General features: G+C 41.2%; 1 protein-coding gene across 1 annotated transcript; it reads left to right on the plus strand.

Annotated features, from left to right (window-relative positions):
- The first annotated feature begins 5,672 nt into the window (after positions 1-5,672).
- On the plus strand, positions 5,673-20,702 carry dspa (desmoplakin a). The gene is made up of 24 exons (XM_029524803.1): positions 5,673-6,044; positions 6,823-6,901; positions 7,101-7,219; positions 7,458-7,590; positions 9,160-9,285; positions 9,442-9,495; positions 9,580-9,747; positions 9,907-10,011; positions 10,091-10,186; positions 10,271-10,396; positions 10,647-10,799; positions 10,912-11,066; positions 11,402-11,528; positions 11,698-11,884; positions 11,994-12,232; positions 12,374-12,555; positions 12,695-12,833; positions 13,010-13,203; positions 13,316-13,478; positions 13,842-13,925; positions 14,036-14,143; positions 14,431-14,529; positions 14,663-16,477; positions 16,956-20,702. Exons 1-24 carry the CDS (start codon positions 5,803-5,805, stop codon positions 20,187-20,189), a joined length of 8,127 nt encoding a protein of 2,708 aa, XP_029380663.1. The 5' UTR covers positions 5,673-5,802; the 3' UTR covers positions 20,190-20,702.
- The last annotated feature ends 234 nt before the right edge of the window (positions 20,703-20,936 follow it).

Here is a 20,936-nt window from a genome sequence, read left to right on the forward strand (position 1 = left end):
ACCTGCCCACAAAGCACTCTTCCCAACATGGCAGCTATAACCAATGGTAACCCATTTGAAAGGAAAATATCCTTCTCCTTAATAGAATTCTAGACCAAGTCAGCTTTTGAAAGTCAATAATATACGATATTATTAGTCCTTGTTATGTTCTTCATATCCAATAAAAGTAAGAAAAAAACAAATAAACACAGCATTAGTCACAGCATTGTATGTACATCAGTAGAGGTAGCTGCTTTCTTTGAAAATGTTACCAGATAGGATTTACTGCCAGAATAAAATCAAGCCAAACCCAGATAATTATACCAATCTTTTTTTTTTCTAATTTATTCCGAACACACGACTTCTGGGCTGTCAGAAATTACAAGTGACACTGTGGACCTACCATATTTTCAAGATGACAGACAAATACATTATAAATGAATGAATATATGAATAAATACAACGATATTTTTTTTTGGTGCACTGTACCGGTATCCAATCAGCTAAGAAGAGGAGGAGCTAACTGTCCCCGCCCACTTTGGCCGTAAACTGAATTTGAATTTGAAATAGTATTATTGATCTTGTCAAAACATGTGGACAAAAACTCAAACACAGGAGATTGGTAGGATTTAGATTTTGAACATGAACAGTCTGAGCAGTGTGTGGAGAGTCAGTTTTAATGATGACGCTGTATCAAACTTGTATTTCATGTTTTCCTTTGTTGTTGACTGATTTAGATTTCCAGAATATGTCCCGTCTCAGTCTGAGGTTTGAGCACTTATGCAGCCTGCGGTTCTTTTTGAAGGAGAATGTCTAGAAAGCACACACACACACATACACATACACACACAAGCTTTGTAACCAAATATTTGACTTGCTTAATTCAAGGTTACAGTATTTTTCAAATCAATTCACTTATAGGTCAATAATATATCTTTCCAGTTGGCTGGTGTGTTAAAAGCAAATTGATTTCTCACTTTTAAAAGATCAGGTCTGCAATTACAAATGTTCATGGGATAAAGGATTTCTTCTGTCTCCCTCATGTCTGGTTTTGTGTGTTTTTTGTTGTTTTTTTTTTTACTAATACTCTATTATGGATATATCATTCCTATATAGCTTTATGACCCATTACAGCAAATACATAAATAAATCAAACCAAAATCAAAATATTTACCAGTTTCAGATGTGATTGTTAACTATCTTAATATTTTTATACTTGTACTTCCCCTCATTTCATTTAAAACCAACCACTCACTTGGAAATGCATATTCAGAATTACCAGTATTACACCTGTTCTAATAACATATAGCTGTTAGTATGTCCTAAATAATGATATTTCATTTTGTAACTGACTGTGAAGAATTGAATGTAACCTTGTGGGAACTGAATAAATCACACAGTATTTATGATGAACAGATTTCAATACCAGTCAAGTTTGATTTACATTAATTAGTTTAATAGTCTTTAATAGTATTTGATCATGTGGTAGCAGGCTACTGCTTCAGCTACAGCATAATGTGTGCAATGCTTCACCCTTCTGGCCATAATCTGCTAGTATGTACAGCTTAATGACTTAAGGCTGATACATGCAGTTTCATTCATTCATTCATCAATTAATTTCTCAAATATCAATATAGGGCATTCGCATATTTGCAATTTCTATATTTAATCATTATTATAAAAACTAAGCCTCCAGCTGTGATCTATCTGTGGGTGCTACATGCAAAACTGCAGATCCTGAGCAGTTCCCAGGGAGGAAGTCTGAGGGCCTCTGAGCCGCCTGAACTGCTTTGTGTTTTCTTACATGCTGATGACCCCTGCAGGTAGACTGGGGCAACAACACTGTTTCCTGCTCCTCCAGTAATGTGTTTGGTTGTCGATGGGTTTTTTTTTTAATTCAAATTGTTCTAATCAAAGTAAACTAATGATCCGAATGTTGAAAATAGCTTTAAAATATGCACAAACTAATATGTAAAATAAAGATGTTGAATGCAATACTCCTGTTTTCCTCTGCTGTATGATCGAACAGTTAGATCAACTTAAAAAATTAAGTTGTACAGTATGGCTCTGCTCCAACAGAAACCAGCCAATCGTCTCTTACTGAACTGTTAAGTATCATTCAGACTTGGCTTTTAGACTTCCTGGTAACTGCTTCAGGTGTGTCCAGGATCCACCCCATACAAAGCTATGAGTCAGCCCAGGTGTGTGTCTGTGTACGTGTGAGAAAGTGTGAGTGTGTCATTCTATCTGTCTGTCTCTGTGTCATAAACTGGCTGGTTACACACGAGGAGTAAAACTAAAAAAAAAAAACAAACAAAAACAAAACAACCAAAAACAACATTGGGGTGTGTCTGAAATTTTCAGCATAACTATGACAACACATATTAAATCCATAGATTTACATTGTTACCATAGTAGTAATGAAACAAAAGAGCAAGTTCCCAGTAATCTAACTATATACCAGAGAAATATGCTGTATCCTGTGAATTTAGTGCACTTCAAAGTCCAAGAGATAATAAAATATTGTTTGATTTATCTCTGGGGTTAAAGTCATGTTTGACTGATAGTGAGAAACAAAAAACCTCCAAGGACATGTACTGGAAAAACATTGTATAGTTCTCAGTTAATCTTCTTGGTTTTTTCTTTATCACAGCATAATTGAGGAACAATGTATTTGTATTTATTTTTTCAGGAGTAATTAGACTTCTGGTGTAATATTGTTGGGAATTTGGTAGGATTTACTGATAAAGAGTTCAAATCCATATTTTGTTCTTTCTTTATTATTATTATTATGATTATTATTATTTAGTCTCTGTTGGAGATCTTTTCACTATATAAACTTCATCACAAATTTTAGATTTTGTTTTTAAGATGACGTGACTGAATTGTCAAATGGTCATGTAAAACAACATACATTTTTTTGTTTAAATATATATGTGTGTTTGTTTAAGCTTTTATATCTGAGGAGCCATTTGCATTCTAAGAAGCTGCATGGGAAAATCACATCAGGACACCATATGAGTAATTAAGACTATTGTCGATGTAATTCTATAACCAGATGTCAGGTTTTCATATCAATAATTACTCACTGATGATGTCAGGGCGATTCCGTGAAAATTATCTCATGTGTGTATCTGCAAGTGTCAGCAGGTCTCACAGTCAATGTGAATCATGAATGACACAGTCTGTTAGAGTAACTGTGCTGGTGCTTTTTGGATTGTGCTCTAGTATTCCAAATGTCAGTCTGTTGTGTGTAGCATAGGTGTGAGTGACAATGACGCCTTTGTACCAACTCTGTGTTACAACCGTGAAATGTACTAGTGATCCACAGTGGATTGTAGCACAGAAAGCAAATATCAAGTTAAATATTTACTCCTAGCTACCGTGAGCAAGCCTTTTAGTGTTGCCTCGATATTCTCTCTTAGCAGATCCTGATGATTATACAGAAAGTGTAGATTTAGAACAGACGTGAAGGATAAAGGACATTAAGCCAACCTATTTTTAAATGGGACAAAATGAACAATCTCTGGCATAGTGAGATTTTCTTTTTATCTTGTAAAGAAATCATACAAATGGCAACTTCCATTTGACAATACTGACAATAAAGCTTTGGTGTGAAAAGTCTAGAGCCTTTCTGAGACTTGTTATGGCAATGGCCCGGTTCCAAGCAGTTCTTGCTATCTCACTGTGTGGGACAGCATGGTTCACTGTCCTGCTGTTCAGTTCGTCTCCTTTTAGGAATGAGAGCCATCACACTGGGTTTTTGTAAAATTTTGCACGTTCAATCTTGCAGTCTTTTTGTTTGGACAAAGCACAAACAGCTAAAGCAAACCCACCTGAGCCCAGTTCCCGGGCTGGAGGGTGTGTCTTGGTGTGCAGGGTGTATATGGGTGTGTTTAGGGTTTGTCACTGGCCTCTGAAGAAATTATTCCAGATGAGACTGTTATGTTTTGGCTGAAAGTGAAGATAATTACTATATTCTCAGAAATAGCACAGACAAGTCACACCAACATTGTTTGACACTTTCACTGAAAAAGGTTTGAATGTCAGTGGGGGGGGGCGGCTGAAAGGGATTGAAATTCCTGTTTAGGGCGTTGGTTCATCAAGTCACTGTTCCAGTTCTCACCCATGATCATATCTCCCTGTCATCTTGTCTCTCCCTCACTGTCCTTTCTCACACCTCTGTGTCATGTAATGAAGTATGTGTGCCTGTAATGGCGGTAGCCTAGGGATGAAACACCAGAGGGCACAATATGTCTCTCAGCAAAGTCAACCTGCTTCAGTCTGAAAGAATATGACGCATTATTTTGACCCTTGTGAGAGCTTTATACGGGTTAGTGTTTTTCTTGTTTTAATCTTTTTCTCTCCAGAGCATAGGGGTAAAGATTTCACCCACGCAGTTTCTCTCAACTCTATCCCATACTGACACTAGCTATTTGTGACCCTCCCTTCCCTCCCGTGCCTCCTCCTCCCTCTTACTTTTCAAAGCTGAGACACACCTTTCTGTGATGTGTTTTATCTGCAGAGAAATAGTTGAGCTTTGCAGCCGTGGCATGAAAAAAAAAAAAAAAAAACAGGAACAAAAAATAAATCTTTAAAAGAGAGAAGCCTTGTTATACTTACAAAAACTTGCTGTCTCTTTAGTTTCAGTAACTAAAGAGTAACTCCTCAACACGCTGGGCTCTCAAATGAACACCTTTTACCCTCAAGAATGTTGAACCCTGGATGACAAATTCTTTGCACAACCACTGTCTCTACTGAGGATTAAATGCGTTGGCTTCTGTTTTTTTGTTTTTGTTTTATGTTTTGTATTTTTTAATTACAGTTAACTGGATGAGACATTCTCACACAGGTATACAGTTATCTTAAAGCTGTGGCAGTATGAATTGACTGAGAAGCCAGATCTAAAAAAAAAAAAAACCCTGGAATTGAGAATATTTACTTAAAATTTTTAAAACTAAGGTTTTTTTGTACCTGTGTACATTAACACCATTCTGGATAATCTAGATGCAGATTTCATTTGATTTCTAACAGCTACTGTATTCAGTATGCAGAGCAGGGACTTTTTCATCTGGTACAGCCAGATTTTTTTTTTTTTTTACAAATACAACACAAAGGCTGTGGCCACTCCAAAATCTCCTTGTGCCCATATAAACACACTCATTGTGAGCTCCCAGAATGGAGAACATTCTCCACTTTATTTAATTATGCAAAACAAGGAGACAAGCACAATGGTCAACTTCACTGGAAATGGGAAGCATTTGTAAAAAGCTAAGTTGCCATCCTGCACACATCCTGCAAAGAATTTTTTTTTTATTCTTGGAGTCACTTTAAGTCACTGTAAATGTTAATCAGTTTATTTTAGTTGTGGATTTGACTTATGGCCAGGCGCACTTTACTTTATTAAATACTTAAATGTGTCCACACAAGTTGTGAATGGAGCCGAAGGATCTGCTTGTAGCATGACACGCGTCTTAACAGACAAGCTGCCTCAGCCAACACGCCGGTTTAAACTATAATTCATGTCTATCCCACCCAGCAGTCTGCTTTGTGATTGCAACACAACTTTCCTACTTTTCTGCAGACCGACGTCGACGGCCCCAGGACTGCACTTCCCACACAGGCCAGCGGCTGCAGGGCTATTTCGTCAACACAACAAGGTGTGGTTTCTATCCTTTCCAAAAGCGACCCGCTTCCGTCTATTCACGGCACACCATTATCTGCGTAACAGGAGAGCTGGGCGGGGAGAGACGGCCGAGCCTGCCCGCTGTCCGGACGGGGGGAAATAATTAGAATAATATCACCAAAACAACAGATCAAGAGATGAGTTTGTACGGATCCTCTTCCAAACTGGCCACCTTGGGCCAGAGAAGTATGTCGAACTCGCGACCGGATTTGACGGCTGCAAGCTTTCGAAACGAGGTGTTCACCGGTGGAAACGACTTCCAGGCGGACTACCCCGCAGCCGGCGGCGGGTACGGCTACAGCACGGTGACCAGGACCTGGCACAGCGGGGGGCCAAAGGTGCAGCACACCGTGGCTGGGAGCGCAGGCGGCGGAGTAAGGTAGGAGCCCCCTCAACTCACCTGCTGCTCATGGGTACACCGTCCAAGGGGACAAGGGTTAATCCTTTACGCACACAAATGGCTTTGTAAAGTGCAGGAAAACTACAGAGAATTATTTGGAAATGCTGTGTGCCATAATGGGTTTATGTTCACTGAGAAAGATGTCATATCAAGCAGGTTTCAGAATAGTGAGTTATTTGTGTTGTCGAGCTCAGGAAGAGGTCACAATTCAAATGAAGTTACTCCAGAGAGAAACAGCCTTTTAGGCCGAAGGCTTCCCAGGTCATGACCTCTTTAGTTTAAAACAATTCATTGTTTTCGGAACATATGTTCTTTCAGTGGCTGTATCACCCCCCCATGTTGCCCAATCTGAGCAGCATACTTGCACACACCCCTTGCTTGTCGTCCTATTGTGATCATTTCTTTTATGATGAATGATGAGGTATGTGTTATTATGACGAGCGTCGTGTCAGTGTCAAAGTTTTCTGGACATTTTCCTCACTTTAATTTTTCCCCCTACTTCCTATTTTAATGCCTAACTCATTTTGAACAAGGTTAAAGTCAAACACTGAAAATGGGGGTGTTGCCCTTTAAATAGAGAACATGTCTCTGTGAGTATTTTAGATTTTAGTAACTCATGGTATGCATTTAGAACAAAATAATGAGACAACTAAACATGTGTTTGTCTTTGAAACATTGCAGATTCAAAGCTTGAGAAATTATGTCGCTCCATTTTTTTCGCTTGCTCACTGATAGTGTCTTCGTGTTTTGGTTTCAGTGCTGTTCAAGAAAAAGCTTTCTTCCTGACCGGACAATGTCAAGAGTTTCTGCAGAGAGCCAAGTTGGCTCTCTCGTCTGTAAGTGCACTACACAGATTTAAGTACACTGAACATTAATTGAGCTCACTGGTTTGTTTTGACATCTAATAGTAGGAAACTTGTGAAGTGAAAATAACACAAATGACCTGAAAGCAGCTAGTCTCATCTGCCACAGTTAAAGTGATCAATAATTACCTGGGAAGAAAGAGTTCAGTGTTTTTCTGGGTGATTTTTATAGGGGGCTCCTGCTTCGGAGGTGGAAAGGTTCATGCTGATCGCTGCAGAATCCATGGATCAGTTGAAGAGCTGCGGCCGAGAGATGCAGCATATGCGTATACCTAATGATGTCTTCAGAAGGTAAGACCGTGCTGTGTGTGAGTGTGTGCGTGCCTTTAGAATGTTTCACGTGTGAGTTTGTGAGTTTGTGTGTTGTTTTTGCATATGTGCCTTTTGATGTGTAGGTGCTCAACAAAAATAATATTGAAGCATCAGACCTGAGAAATGTTTCCTCCTTCACTTGCTTCTTGCTTACCCACCTGACTTCTTTGGAGTCATGAGATTCACAAAGTATTTCCTTTTTTGTACAACTCCACAGTTTGGAGCATTTCCAGAGCATGCAAGTTGCCATCCAACAGCAACTCAGCGGTAAACGGCCCAGGGGCAGTGTGGGCTCTCTTGATGGGGGGCGGGCCTTTAAAGATGCCATTGGCTGGATTAGCCAACAGAAGGTAAGCTCTCCTTATGCAAAGAGGCATTTAGGAAAATTAGTGACATCACTGAAATCAACAATACCATAAGATTACATTTCCCTAATCAAGACACAATCCCAAAAAAGGGGAAAGACGTGCAAAATAAAACTCAACCTTAAACAAAATGTTCCTGTTCCAAATCAGGCAAAACTTCAGAATGTAATTATTTTGTTGTTCTAAATAATTTTAATTTATTCAGATAATGATAAGGAATATTAGTCAAGTGTCATTGTTGTCTGTAGGATTTATACAGTGAAATTATCAGCCACATGTCCTGGTACTCAACAGCTTCCAACCTGTTGGAGCAGTATGAATAATGGCACCTGCGTGTGTGTGCATGTCTGTATGGGTGCATTTGTCTGCAACTTTTTTTTTTTTTTTACGTGAAGGGAGGAGCACTGTCCGTGTGTGTTCTTTGTAAAGGTGGGGGGGGCTCTCTCACCATATAACTTATTCTGACCTCTTGTAACTGAAACCATCTGGGCTCGTTGCCAAACCTCGATACGTGAGTGAAAGAGGCCAAGAGAGGCCGGAGAATTGAAACAAAGAAGGTACTGCCACTAGAGAAGGGAAGACAGAGAGGACAGCAGTAGAAAGCAATAAGGCTAGGAAAGAGGGAGGTAGATAAAGATTGATTAAATGAAAGTAGAAGTACAGGATTTTGAAATCTGACACTGTCTGTGGGGTCAGTCGTAAAAAGACAAGGCAGGTCGTTGATTTCCGAGGAGTTTATGGGAAACGCCCTTCTGCAGAGTACTCCCTAACCCTCCTACCCATGCACAAACACACCCTGTCATCATTTGTCACCACTGCTAGCCGCACCTCTTTAAATTTCATCATTCATTTTCTCCCCTGTATGCAGCTTTAGAAATGTTTCTTTGCATATTTTTCTGAACCTTTGTACTACTTTGTACTTCAGCTGCCAATTTTTGTTGGTCTTGTATTACCTTTTTTCATTCAACATTAGCAGCAGGATTCTCAGTCAGGCTCTCATAAAGGATATGATGCATGTAGGGGCCAAGGAAAAGGGCGTGGTGAGAGAACAAAAGCCTCCCGAGCAAAGAGAAAAAGAAAAATGCAAGTACAGAACAGAGACTGGCTGTGGTTGGTTTGCTGGCAGGGCTCTTATCTAAGCTGAGGGCTTTGACCAAGGGGGGAATAGTTGGAATAGTTTCCTGCTCAGACGCAGACTTTATGATTATATACTGACACCTAGAGGACAAATGTGGAACTGCCATAGATTTTAGGAGCAGAAGCTGTATGGAAGTTCCGATTTTAGTTTTGTTTTGGTTTTTATAATTGGCAACCAGATCACATTAATAGACCACAGCATGAGAATTAGGCCATGAATTGTCCACAAATAAAAAAAAAAAATCAATAAATAAACATTTGGCCAAACAACTGTGTGACATGGTACATACTTTTATATATAAATCCTTTCATGTTCCATGAATAATGCTTTATATAGAGTTGATCTTGCCATTGTAATTATCTAAAGCATTTGTTGTATTTCTAAAAGGTAATATATTGTGATTCTGCATCTTGTAGCGTATGATTGAGATGTCACCATGGGGGGACGATGCAGAGACCATAGAAAAGCAAATTCTAAACCACAGTAAAGCTCATAGCTCGATCCAAAGGAGCCAAGAAGTGGAACGTGCCAGAGATGAACTGGTAAGTCTTTCTCTGCCATGTCCTCAGCTCTTCTTTGTTGCTGTGTTACTGTGTTACTCCTGTGTTACTGGAGTGTTCCAATTCTGTGTAAGAAAATGTATTTGTTTATGCATTATTATATGTGAAAATTAGTCAAATGAAAAATCTCTTCCTTAGAAGGGCGACAAGTACAACCTCACCACACTGGAACAGGAATGGGAAAGCTTGCAGGTACAGCCAAACCTTTTTAGTTAATTTGCAGCAGTGATCACTTTTTGTGTTTTTTCCCTACTCATGAATATGTGCCTTTCTCAGAAAATGTCTCACACCCGTGCTCTTCAACTGCGTGAGCTTCAGAATATCATCGAGGAGATTTCCAGAGCCATCATGTGGGTGAATGAGAGAGAGGAGGAGGAACTTGTGTTTGACTGGGGAGACAAGAACATCGACCAGTACATCCCACAGAAACAGGAGAGCTACTCGGTACGATTATCTAGCTGAATTCTCCTGTAACCCTGCTTTGGTATTTCTTTCTTAGCATTTAGATTACACATTTACATTTCACAATCACAAAGATCTCATTCAACATATGTTGTCCCACATTGTTGGTTTCCTAACTTTCTTTTTTTTTTTATCTGACAGAGGCTCATGAGTGAACTGGAGGTGAAGGAGAAGGAACTGAACAAGCTGAAGGTGAAAGCAGATTCGCTTGTGAACAACGACCACCCTGCCTCAGATAAGATTGAAGTAAGTTCTTTTTGTATTTTCAATCTCAAACACCAACATTATTCAGTGGTTTTGTACTGATGACTCTGTGTATGTACAGGCCTACATGGATACCTTGCAGACCCAGTGGAGCTGGCTTCTTCAGATCACCAAGTGCATTTATGTTCATTTGAAGGAGAATGCTGCCTACAGCCAGGTAAGTCCTCAGTCCTGTTCTTCCATTACATCTCTCTGTGTTTTCACATGAGTGCTGATCAAAGTGTTTTTCTTCCACCTTCAGTTTTTCAAGGAGGCCAATGAGACCAATTTAAAGCTGAAAAAGGATCATGAGAGCATCCGAAGCAAGTTCACCTGCGACAAGACCACCTCACTGGAAAACTTAACTGAGCTCCTGAAAAACTTGGAGGTATTATTTTTATTGTAGTTTTCATTTTGTAGGTCTGAAGCACAAAATATTCTCAGGCTATTTGCTGTATTCAGTGACCTGTGCAAGCAATTACCATTTCTGCTCATCTGGTTCGGCCAGTTTCTTGAAATAACAGACATGGCAATGAAAATCTAACCATAACAATCGCAAATAACAATTTGCTTCCATGTTAAGAACACATAATGTGTTGGGTTCTTTTTGTGTGTTTGTTTTTTTTGCATGTTTACAGAAAGAGAAGGGCAGGATTATGGAAAACAAGAGGCAGGTCCAAAGCCTGGTCACAAAGTCTAAAAGCATCGTCAGGCTGAAGCCTCGCAACCCTGAGGACAGTAGTTCCAGCCCCGTCATAGTAGAGGCCATATGTGACTTTAAACAAGACCAGGTGGGAAATGTGTTCTACCTCTCTCTGCCCCACACAGAAACACACTCAGATGGGCACAGAAAATGAAGTGAACTATCCGACTTCAATTGCTGTTTGTTCTGTTTTTCTACAGAAAGGGATTCTAAAAGGAAATGATGGAATCCTGAAGGACAACTCACAGCGTAGCAAGTGGCTTGTGACAGGACCGGGAGGACTGGACATGCTGATTCCCTCGGTGTGCCTCCTAATCCCCCCACCAAACCCTCTGAGCATTGGCCTCGCCAACAAGTAAGAAAGATGTCGATCAAGCATAGTAGATTTATATTTATATTGGATATTTTAACTTCAAAATGTAAAACTGAATGGAGCCACACATTTTCCAGGAACTTTTACACTTTGAAATATGTTCAGCTGGCATTGTTCAAAAGATTCCTTAAAAAATGTTTTCTACCAGAAATACAAAAATATCCTCATTTCAAACAAGAATATGGATTTCTTCAGATAGATACTACTGAACATAAAACATTTTCCAGCAGTGTGCCTTTACAGTACACTTTTAAACGAAATGAAAATGTAGTATTCAGTCATCTCTTCTGATTGTGATGGCTTATTGTGCTCTCTAGGAATGAGCAGTATTATGAAGCCATCATGGCCATCTGGAATCAGCTCTACATCAACATCAAGAGTCTCATCTCATGGCAGTACTGCCTCAAAGATATCAATTACATCAACTCTCTCACTGTCAGCATGGTAAGATCACACAAAGGATTCAATCAGCTTCTCATTTAGATTTTTAAAATGACATGTTTTTGTTTTTTTTCCTTTTTCTCCAATGGAAGAAAAGTTGCAATTGGCTCTACTTAGTGAGCTCGCACTCTGTATCATCTATTTAACGTGAGCTTTGGTTGTTGTCCAACAGCTCTCCAAAATGCGTCCAGAGGAATACCGCAACATCATTAAAAGACTGGAGACCCACTACCAAGAGTTCATGCGTACCAGCCAAAATTCTGAGATGTTTGGGGAAGAGGACAAGAAAACCATTCAGGGCCACTTCGATAAGGCTCAGACTCACTATGACACACTGATCATCCAGATGCCTGCTTACAGTGAGCGTAAAATGTCTTATCCATTTTTATGTCATTTGTATACATTTGCAGAGGTAGCGTTTGTATGTTTTGATATACAAATGATCACAATTTTCACCAACCACAACAGGGGAGGAAGGAGTGAAGCCTGAGCCCACAAAACAAAAGATAATCACCAAGACTAATGTTAACAAGGTTCAATCTCAACCTCCTGCAAGCAGCTCGACCATCAACCTCACCCTGCTCAACAGTCTGCAAGAAATTCGAGGCAGGCTGGAGCTGGCAGAGTCCGGTCTCACCAGACACCTCCATATTCCCCTGGGAGCAAACAGTGTGCATGAGTGCACAGTGCACATTAAAAATCTGGAGGCATGTGACAATTAATTTATGTTTCATTTTAATCTTTGCTACGAACACCACTTTAAAATTTGCAAAATATACGTAAAACGTAATCGTAACACTACAAAAGCCTTCTCTGCAGATTTAACTAAATGTCACATTTCTTTCCAGGCTGTGCACCAAGATTTGGATGCCATTCATGATGAGTACTTGCGCCTAAGAGAAATGATTATAAAGCAGTTGGAAGGGCTGCCTGCGGACTCTGAGCAAGCCAAGTTCCTCCGCTCTGAACTAGAAATTATCAACCATAAAGTGGGAGGGCTGCAGGGTGTCTACTCAGCCTACCTTCAAAGGTAAATCCTTTTACTCTGCTTACAGCACACTATTATTTATTTACTCATGTTTAAATGAATGCTCCAGAAAACAAAGTACCGGGATAGAACTTTGCTGGTTATGGAGTAAAATAAATTCTTATCTTAACATCTTCAACAGACTGGCAGCTCTGAAGTCTTTGCTCCAGAACCTTATCCAGGCTGAAGATATCATTAAAGTCCATGAGGCCCGGCTCACAGAGAAGGAAACCTCCTCTCTGGAACTTCGGGATTTGGAAAGCTATCGGAGCACACTGAAGGTTGGGCATGCTTTCCATAAATTAATAGATTTTTATGATCCATAGACTAAATTTATGTTGACTCTGTACAGAAATGTAAAACATCGTAGAACAGCGATACTAATAATTTGTAGTCGCTTCTTAGTTAATTCACTTTCAAACGAGAACTAATATTTTTGTGCAACTTCATATGAAAGCAAATGAAGAGTGATTTGGAGCAAAAAAGAGACCTGCTGACGGCCATGGAGTCAGATCTGACAAAGGCAGTGCAATGGAATGATCAAATCTCAGACCCCTTCCACAAGTGTGATGTTGACTTGGCCAAATACTCAGACCTGGTGAGTCAGATGTCTGACCGCTGGCGGCGGATCCAAGACCAGATTGAAAACAGGTATGTTGGTCTGCGTTCATTTCAATAGCTAGGAATAATCTTTTTCCCATATCCTCTGTTTGCCAGCATCAACTGTCATCTCTTCCTCTGCCTCCCACTCTTTCCTCCTCAGAGTGTGGGACTTAGAGAAGCAGGAGACACAGCTGAAACATTATCAGCAAAGCAGCACTTCCCTGGAACAGTGGATAGACAATGCCAGGAAGCGCCAGGATTCCCTTCAGATGATTAAGCCTAATGACATGCAGACCCTGACAGACCACCTCAACCAGCAGAAGGCACGTCTGTCCCCTGTTTGCACCAACAGATTGAACTCAATAATAACATTTGGCATGAAAGTCTTTCTTTTTGTTTTTCATTTGAAAATATTCACCATTTCCACTTAGACTGAGATGCTGGCAGCCATTAGTGTTGGTGTAGGTGTGTTGATTTTTTTACAGCACAAGTGGAAGATTTTTCAAAAATGTCACTCCTTTCCCAGATGAGAGTCTGGAAATGAAAAAATGCCAAAGGTCATTTGTCAAAATACTAAATAATTAAATGAGAATTCTTCAATAAATGACTGAATGTCTGAGAAGAAACACAGTCTGCATCATCTCATCCTGAACTGATTTTAATCCCTCTTTTGTTTTGCTGCACAGGCACTTTACACTGAAATTAAGGGAAAGAAGGAGAAAGTCGAGGATGTACAGAAAGACGCTGACACCTGTGCTGCATCCATAAAGGTTTCTAATGAGTTCATGTGCACTTCCTTGCTTTCTTTAGATGAAGTATATGGTAGAAACTACCGAAGTCTATGCTGACTACTGAAGTCTGTACTCTTTTGTGTTTCCAGAACTATGAGTTGCAGTTGGCTTCCTACAGTTCGGGCCTGGAAACTCTGCTGAATATTCCTATTAAAAGAACAATGCTGCAGTCTCCTGCATCTGTAGTCAGGCAAGAGGTATGAACACTGAGCTGCCATTACGTCACACCAATCAATAGTAATATTAACATATATTGACAACTAAATGAAAATTACATATTTAACTCACCATTATATGCTAATCCTCTCTATCATTATTTCCTGTGTATCATAAGATCATGTATAATACTGCCAATTTGAAAGTGAATTCTTTTATTGTGTGTCATTGAATGAAATTCACCTCAACACATCACGTAATAATAAATAATAATAATATTAATAATAATAATAATAATAATAATAATAATCAATTCTCATCCTGTCAGGCTGGTGAATTCCAATCCCGCTACATAGAACTTCTGACCCGCTCTGGGGACTACTACAAATTTCTAGGGGAGCTACTGAGGAACATGGAAGAGCTGAAGGTATGTTTGGATTTGGATTGTACCATTTATCATTCACTCATCATCCTATGTAAACAAAAAAGCATGATAGACATGATAGAAGATGAATGAGGTGTAAGTAAACGACTGAAACTGTTTCTGTTGCTCTTCTCAGTTGAGGAATACCAAGATTGAGTTGCTGGAGGAGGAACTGAAAGGTCTAAAGGAGGACTTCAGGGATACCAATCAGAAAAAAAAGGCTCTGGAGGAGGAGTTGAACCGCTACAAGCTGCAGCTCTCTCAAGCAAAAGAAGAGCTCATTTCTATGGAGGAAGTGAAAGTGACCACAGCAATAAAAGTAGATGCTGCCAAGGACAGCCTGGACAGCACACGCAAGCAGCTTCAAGATCTTAATGACCAGCTGACCACCATTAAATACCAACTGGATGAGGAAAAGAGGAAGAGACGGCTGGCCGAGGAGCGCTACAACAGCCAGCAAGAAGAGTATGAGGGGGCCGTTCGCAGAAGACAGAAAGAGCTGGAGGAGCTCAACTGGGCCAAGATTGACTTAGAGAAGAGTGTGAAGGACAAAGAACGTGAACTGGAGAGGATGAAGATTATGTTGGAGGAGGAGACAGCACGTAGACGAAGTGCAGAATCAGATATTTCAAAGGTAAGAACACAGTGCACCCAGGAGATTAGTCAACTTAAGCAGACATATGAGACTCAGATCAACGTTACCAAGACCACAATCCTGAAAGCCTCGCAACAGAAAGAAGAAAATGCTGCAGAGTACAGACTGCAAGTTGAGAGACTCACTGCTGATAAAAGAGATCTTGAGGATGAGCTGAGAAGACTGAGACAATCTATTGCTCACGCAGAAGATCAGAAAAGCAGAGCAGAGCAGGAAGTCAGCCAGCAGAGGGCCACAGTGACACAAGAGATGAAGTTCCGTAGTGAGCTCGAGATGCAGCTGAGAAGCATCATGCAGCAGAGAGAGGACGATGAGCTCAAATTAAAGGAAGCCAGCAAAAGCAATCAGGAGAAGTCCAGACAGATTAGCATATTAACATTTAACTTGGAAGAGGAGGGTAAGAAGAGGAGAGCCCTGGAACTGGAAATCAATCACCTGAGACAGGCTGAGGCAGAGCTGAAGGCAAAGAGCGCCTCTTATCTGGAGGAAATCAAAAGGCTTAAAGTGTCTGAGCAGGAGATCCGCATCACAAAAGTGGAGCTAGAGAAGCAAACCAGTGAGAAAACCAGAGTGGAGCAGAGCTCTGCCAGGCTGCAGAGCCGCATCCGGGAGCTTCAGAGCTGTCTGGATGGGATGGAGGCTGACTTAGAGAAGCAAAAGAAGGAAACACAAGAGGAGTTCACACGGAGAAAGAGAATAGAAGCTGAGCTGGAGAGGATGTCACATACCTGCAAAGAGCACACAACCACAATTAACTCACTGAAATCTGTTCAGATGGAGGTTTCAAACACTAGTAGGAAGTATGAGCAGGACCTCAGAGCCCTCCAAGAAGCTTTGGACAAGAGCCTGAGGGAGCATAAGTATACCAAGGACGAATTGGCAAATGCATTGGCTGAGCTGAAGACATTGAAACAGAAGCTTATGCAGGAACAGGGCAAAGTTCATGAGCTCAACCAACGCAACGAGAGCCTGTATAAGACCATCGAAGAGAAGAGCCGCCAACTGAACGAGTACACTACAGAGATCGACAAACTGAAGACTCTGACACAGAACCTGACAAAGGAGAGGCTGAAGTTGGAGGAGGAGCTGAGGGCAGTTAGACAGGAGAGAGATGAGCTGAAGCTTTCCAGAGATAGTATCGATGGAGAAAAAGCCACTCAGATCTCAGCCTTGCATGTCCAGCTTCAGGGTAGCACCAAGAAGACAGCGGAGCTCCAGGCTCTCATCAGTGACCTGACCAGGGAGAGAGAAAAGCTTAAATTGGAGATAGACAAATTCCAAAAACAATCTATTGAGGTATTTTTGATTGCACTAAAGGTTCATCCCCTCCACAACTTTTTTTCTGCTTTTGCATGAACGCTTATAAGTGCATTTGGATTTAAACAGATTTTAAAGTAGCCATGCTGTTTTGTGCCAATAAGAGGGGAAGGGTTTGCATGAAATTCCCTCAATTAAAAGTGTTTATTCGTGTTTACTCCTACGCATATAATGTCACTAAACTGCCTTCATACAATAATAACCATCAGTTTCTTACCACTGTGTACTAACAGATGTTGACATTATACATATTAATTAATTAAAACGGTGTTGATGGCTGAAGGACATGAAATTGGATCGTGGCATCAAAAATTTATATAATGACAATCTTATATGTTGATTAATTCTTAAAAAAAAAAAACTGATTTGCCTTTTTACATATACAAGAACAACATTTTATAGTTTTAGATTTATCGTTATTTGTGTTATAATGATTTGTTCTCTTGTCTCTCTATAGACATCAATGAAGGTCCAGGAGTCCCAGAGTCATTACAGCGCGCTGCTGTTGGAGAAGGACAGTTTGCTGTCCAAGCTTAAACTGCTGGAGCAGGACAAGAGTCGTCATCAGCGCATAGAAGAAGAGCTCACCCGCATCAAGCTCACGCTCGAGACTGAGCTCCGCAATAAACAGCGACTGCAGGATGAAAAGAATGCCATTCTCAAGGATTTCAACTTTATGAAGAGTCAGTATGAGCTGAAAGAAACCCAGATCAGGCAGTCTGAATCAAACAGAGACATGGCTGACCGCGAGAGGCTCTCCCTTAAGAATGAGATCGAAAGGCTCATGAGGGAGCTGAAGAGTGTTGAAGAGCGGTACAAGAGTCGGCTGCTGAGCTCTGAAAAGGAGGTGTCAGACCTTGCTCTCAAGAGAGATGCCCTGGAGAAAGAAATACAAAAGTTGCGGCAGAAATCACCCACTTTCAACAAGCAGACCCAGACTGCTGAGAAAATCCCAACAATTGATCCCTCCAAGCTGTTATTTGATGGAGTGCGTCGCAAAGTCACAGCGCACCAGCTTTGTGACTGTGGTATCATCAGTAAAGCTACTCTTGATCAGCTCTTAAAGGGACAGAAGACGGTGGATGAGGTAGCCCTGGACATCCAGCTTAGTCTAAGGGGTACTGGCATTATTGCAGGCATGAAAGAAGGCTCTCATGGAAGAATGCCATTCACTAAAGCCAAAAACAAGAAACTCCTCAGCCCAGAGAGCGCGCTCATGCTTCTGGAAGCTCAAGCAGCAACAGGTTACATAGTGGACCCTGTATTAAATGAGAAGATGCCCGTGGATACCGCTTGCTCCCGAGGCATTGTCGACACTGATGACAGAGATGTCTTGGTGACAGCAGAAGCAGCGAGTGCAGGTTTCAAAGATCCCTATACTGGCAAAGTGTTATCTGTGGGTCAGGCCTGCAAACAGGGCCGCATAGACAAAGACACAGCCATCCGCTTGCTGCAGGCTCAGGAGTCTGTGGGAGGAATATTAGATCCAGTTCTGAGTGTGTTTCTTCCAAAGGACCTAGCCCTGGATCGCAATCTTATCGATGAAGAGCTTTACAGGGCTTTGAACAAGAAACCAGCCTGTTACCTAGATCCCGCGACAGGAGAGAAGATTAGTTATAATGACCTGAGGAAGAAATGCACAGTGGAACCTGTTTCTGGCCTGCTGCTGCTTTGTGGTTCCGAAAATTCCATGAAAATTCACGGGATCCGCGGTGAAGTCTCTGTAGAGTCCCTCATCAAATCTGAACTTCTGGATGAAATGGACTTGGTAAAGATCGAGAAGGGGCAGCTCACTGCACAAGAAATTGAGAGCAAGCTGAAGTCCTACCTCCATGGCTCCACCTGTATTGCAGGTATTTATGATGAGGCCCACGACCAAATCCTGCCTTTCTATCAAGCAATGAGGGAAGGTCTTCTCATGAGGGGAACCACCCTGGAGCTTCTCGAGGCCCAAGCTGCTTCTGGTTTCATTGTTGATCCCATCAACAATACATTCTTGACGGTGGAGGACGCTGCAAAGAGATTCCTGATAGGAAAAGAGTTTAAGAATAAGCTGTTGTCCGCAGAGAAGGCTGTAACTGGATACAGAGACCCAGCCACCGGGAAGACAGTCTCCCTTTTCCAGGCTATTGAGAAAGGTCTTATTGAGAGAGGTCATGGTATCCGTCTGCTTGAAGCCCAAATTGCCAGTGGTGGGATTATTGACCCCAATGAGGGCCATCGTATTGATGTTGCTGTTGCCTATAAAAGGGGGTATTTTGATGAGGAAATGAATGAGATCCTGACTTATGAAGGGGATGACACAAAGGGCTTCTTTGACCCTAATACCAGAGACAACCTGACGTATCTTCAGCTGAAGGAGAGATGTATCACAGATGACAAAACAGGCCTAATACTTCTGCCCCTCAAAGACAAGAAGAAGCCCCAGAAGTCCCAGATGTCACAGGAAGGTCGCACCAATGTCTTACGAAAGAGACGGGTTGTCATTGTTGACCCCGACACTGGGCTGGAGATGTCGGTGAGGGAGGCCTATCACCGGCAACTAATTGACTATGACACATTCCTCGACCTGTCAGAGCAAGAATGTGAGTGGGAGGAAATAACTATCAAGGGGTCGGATGGCACTGCGCATTTAGTAATAGTGGATAGGAAAACAGGAACCCAGTATGACATTAAGGACTGTTTGGAGAGGGGCATCATTGACCAGCAGTCTTTGGATCGATACCGGGCTGGAGACCTAACCCTGACTCAGATTGCTGACCAAATCACCAGCAGTGGTTTGAGCCACGACATGACCATTACAGCCAGCAACGTTGACGACATTGTAACCTGCAGCAGCCCGACCCTTGCTGCGCCGTCCTCCCCCACCGTCCGTAAACGCTTGAGCAGTATTTCCATCACTGTCTCTCCCCCTGAGATGTTTGACGATCACAGTCCCGTGGCTGCCATATTTGACACGGAGACCTTGGAGAAGATAACTATTCCCGAAGGGCTCCGAAGAGGCATAGTTGATACTATTACAGCACAAAGGTTGCTTGAGGCCCAGGTATGCACAGGTGGTATTATCAACCCTGCCACTGGTGAGCGACTGTCACTGAAGGACGCAGTCCATCAGTGCATCATTGATCAAAGCATGGCTACGAAGCTGAAGCCTGCCAAGAAAGCCTACGCTGGTTTTGAGGATGTGAAGACGAAAAGAAAGATGTCTGTAGCAGAAGCAGTAAAGGAGACTTGGCTGCCGTATGAGGCAGGTCAAAGATTTATGGAGTTTCAGTATCTGACAGGAGGCCTGATTGAACCTAGCAGTGGATGTCGCGTTTCCATTGAAGAGGCTATCCGCAAGGGGTGGCTTGATGGCCAAGGTGCCCAAAAGCTTCAGGATTCACAAAATCACCAGAAGAACCTGACCTGTCCCAAAACAAAACTGAAGATCTCCTACAAGCAAGCCATGGACAGCTGCATGGTCGAGGAAAGCAATGGTATGAAGTTGCTGCAGGCCTCCTCCATATCCACCAAGGGAATCAGCAGCCCTTACAATGTGTCTAACCCAGGATCCCGCTCTGGGTCCAGGGCTGGTTCCCGTGCTGGCTCTAGGAGTGGATCTCGTAGAGGCAGTGTGGATTACTCCTCCACTTATACCTACAACTTCTCTTCCACCAGCACCACCTACAACTCCAGCTCTCTGTCTTAATGCTCTGCAGAGAAGCAAGGCTCTACTTAGTACTAGCAATTACTATCCAGTTTAAGTACTTTAGCAATGGTCTGCTTTTGTAAGAGTTGTTTTTTTTTTTTTTTTTTTTTGTTTTGTTTTGTTTCTTTTATTCAAAAGTTTGGGAGATCTGTTTTAAAGAAATGAATCTGATTCATTTAAATGTTTGGATTGTTTGCAGTTTTTGGTGAATTGGTGTTTTAACATTAAGCCTAATTCTCAGTATAATCCTTGTTGTAATGCATCTATTTTAAATGATTTTATTCGTCATAGCTACTTCTAATATAATGCTTTTTTTAAGAATCTAACATCATGTCATTTTGCTAGTTGATTTAATCTGCTTAGAATTCATTTTGCTTTTTTTTATTGCAATTGTTGAGGTTTGGTTGAAAGTACTAACTTGAGAAAGTATTGATTATAACTATGAATATTCTTTGTCACTAAAACGTTATTCAAATGATTAAAAAATAAAGTTATTCAAAACATTTCCATTGATTCATTCACTCGCTGAGTATCTGCATTGCTCAGGAAAAGCAATATCCATTGTCACCAATGGATGGCGCTACTTATGCTAAAACTGTTAAATAAGTCTGTAACCCACAATAACACTACACATAACACACTATAGTAATTAATATAATTATTATAAAGTCAGAACTTCACAATTCATCATTTTATAAACAGCTCATTGATAATTTGGGTTCACTTCAGTTAACCTGACTAACAACA

Source organism: Echeneis naucrates, chromosome 17, assembly GCF_900963305.1.
Source record: "Echeneis naucrates chromosome 17, fEcheNa1.1, whole genome shotgun sequence".
Taxonomy (NCBI): domain Eukaryota; kingdom Metazoa; phylum Chordata; class Actinopteri; order Carangiformes; family Echeneidae; genus Echeneis; species Echeneis naucrates.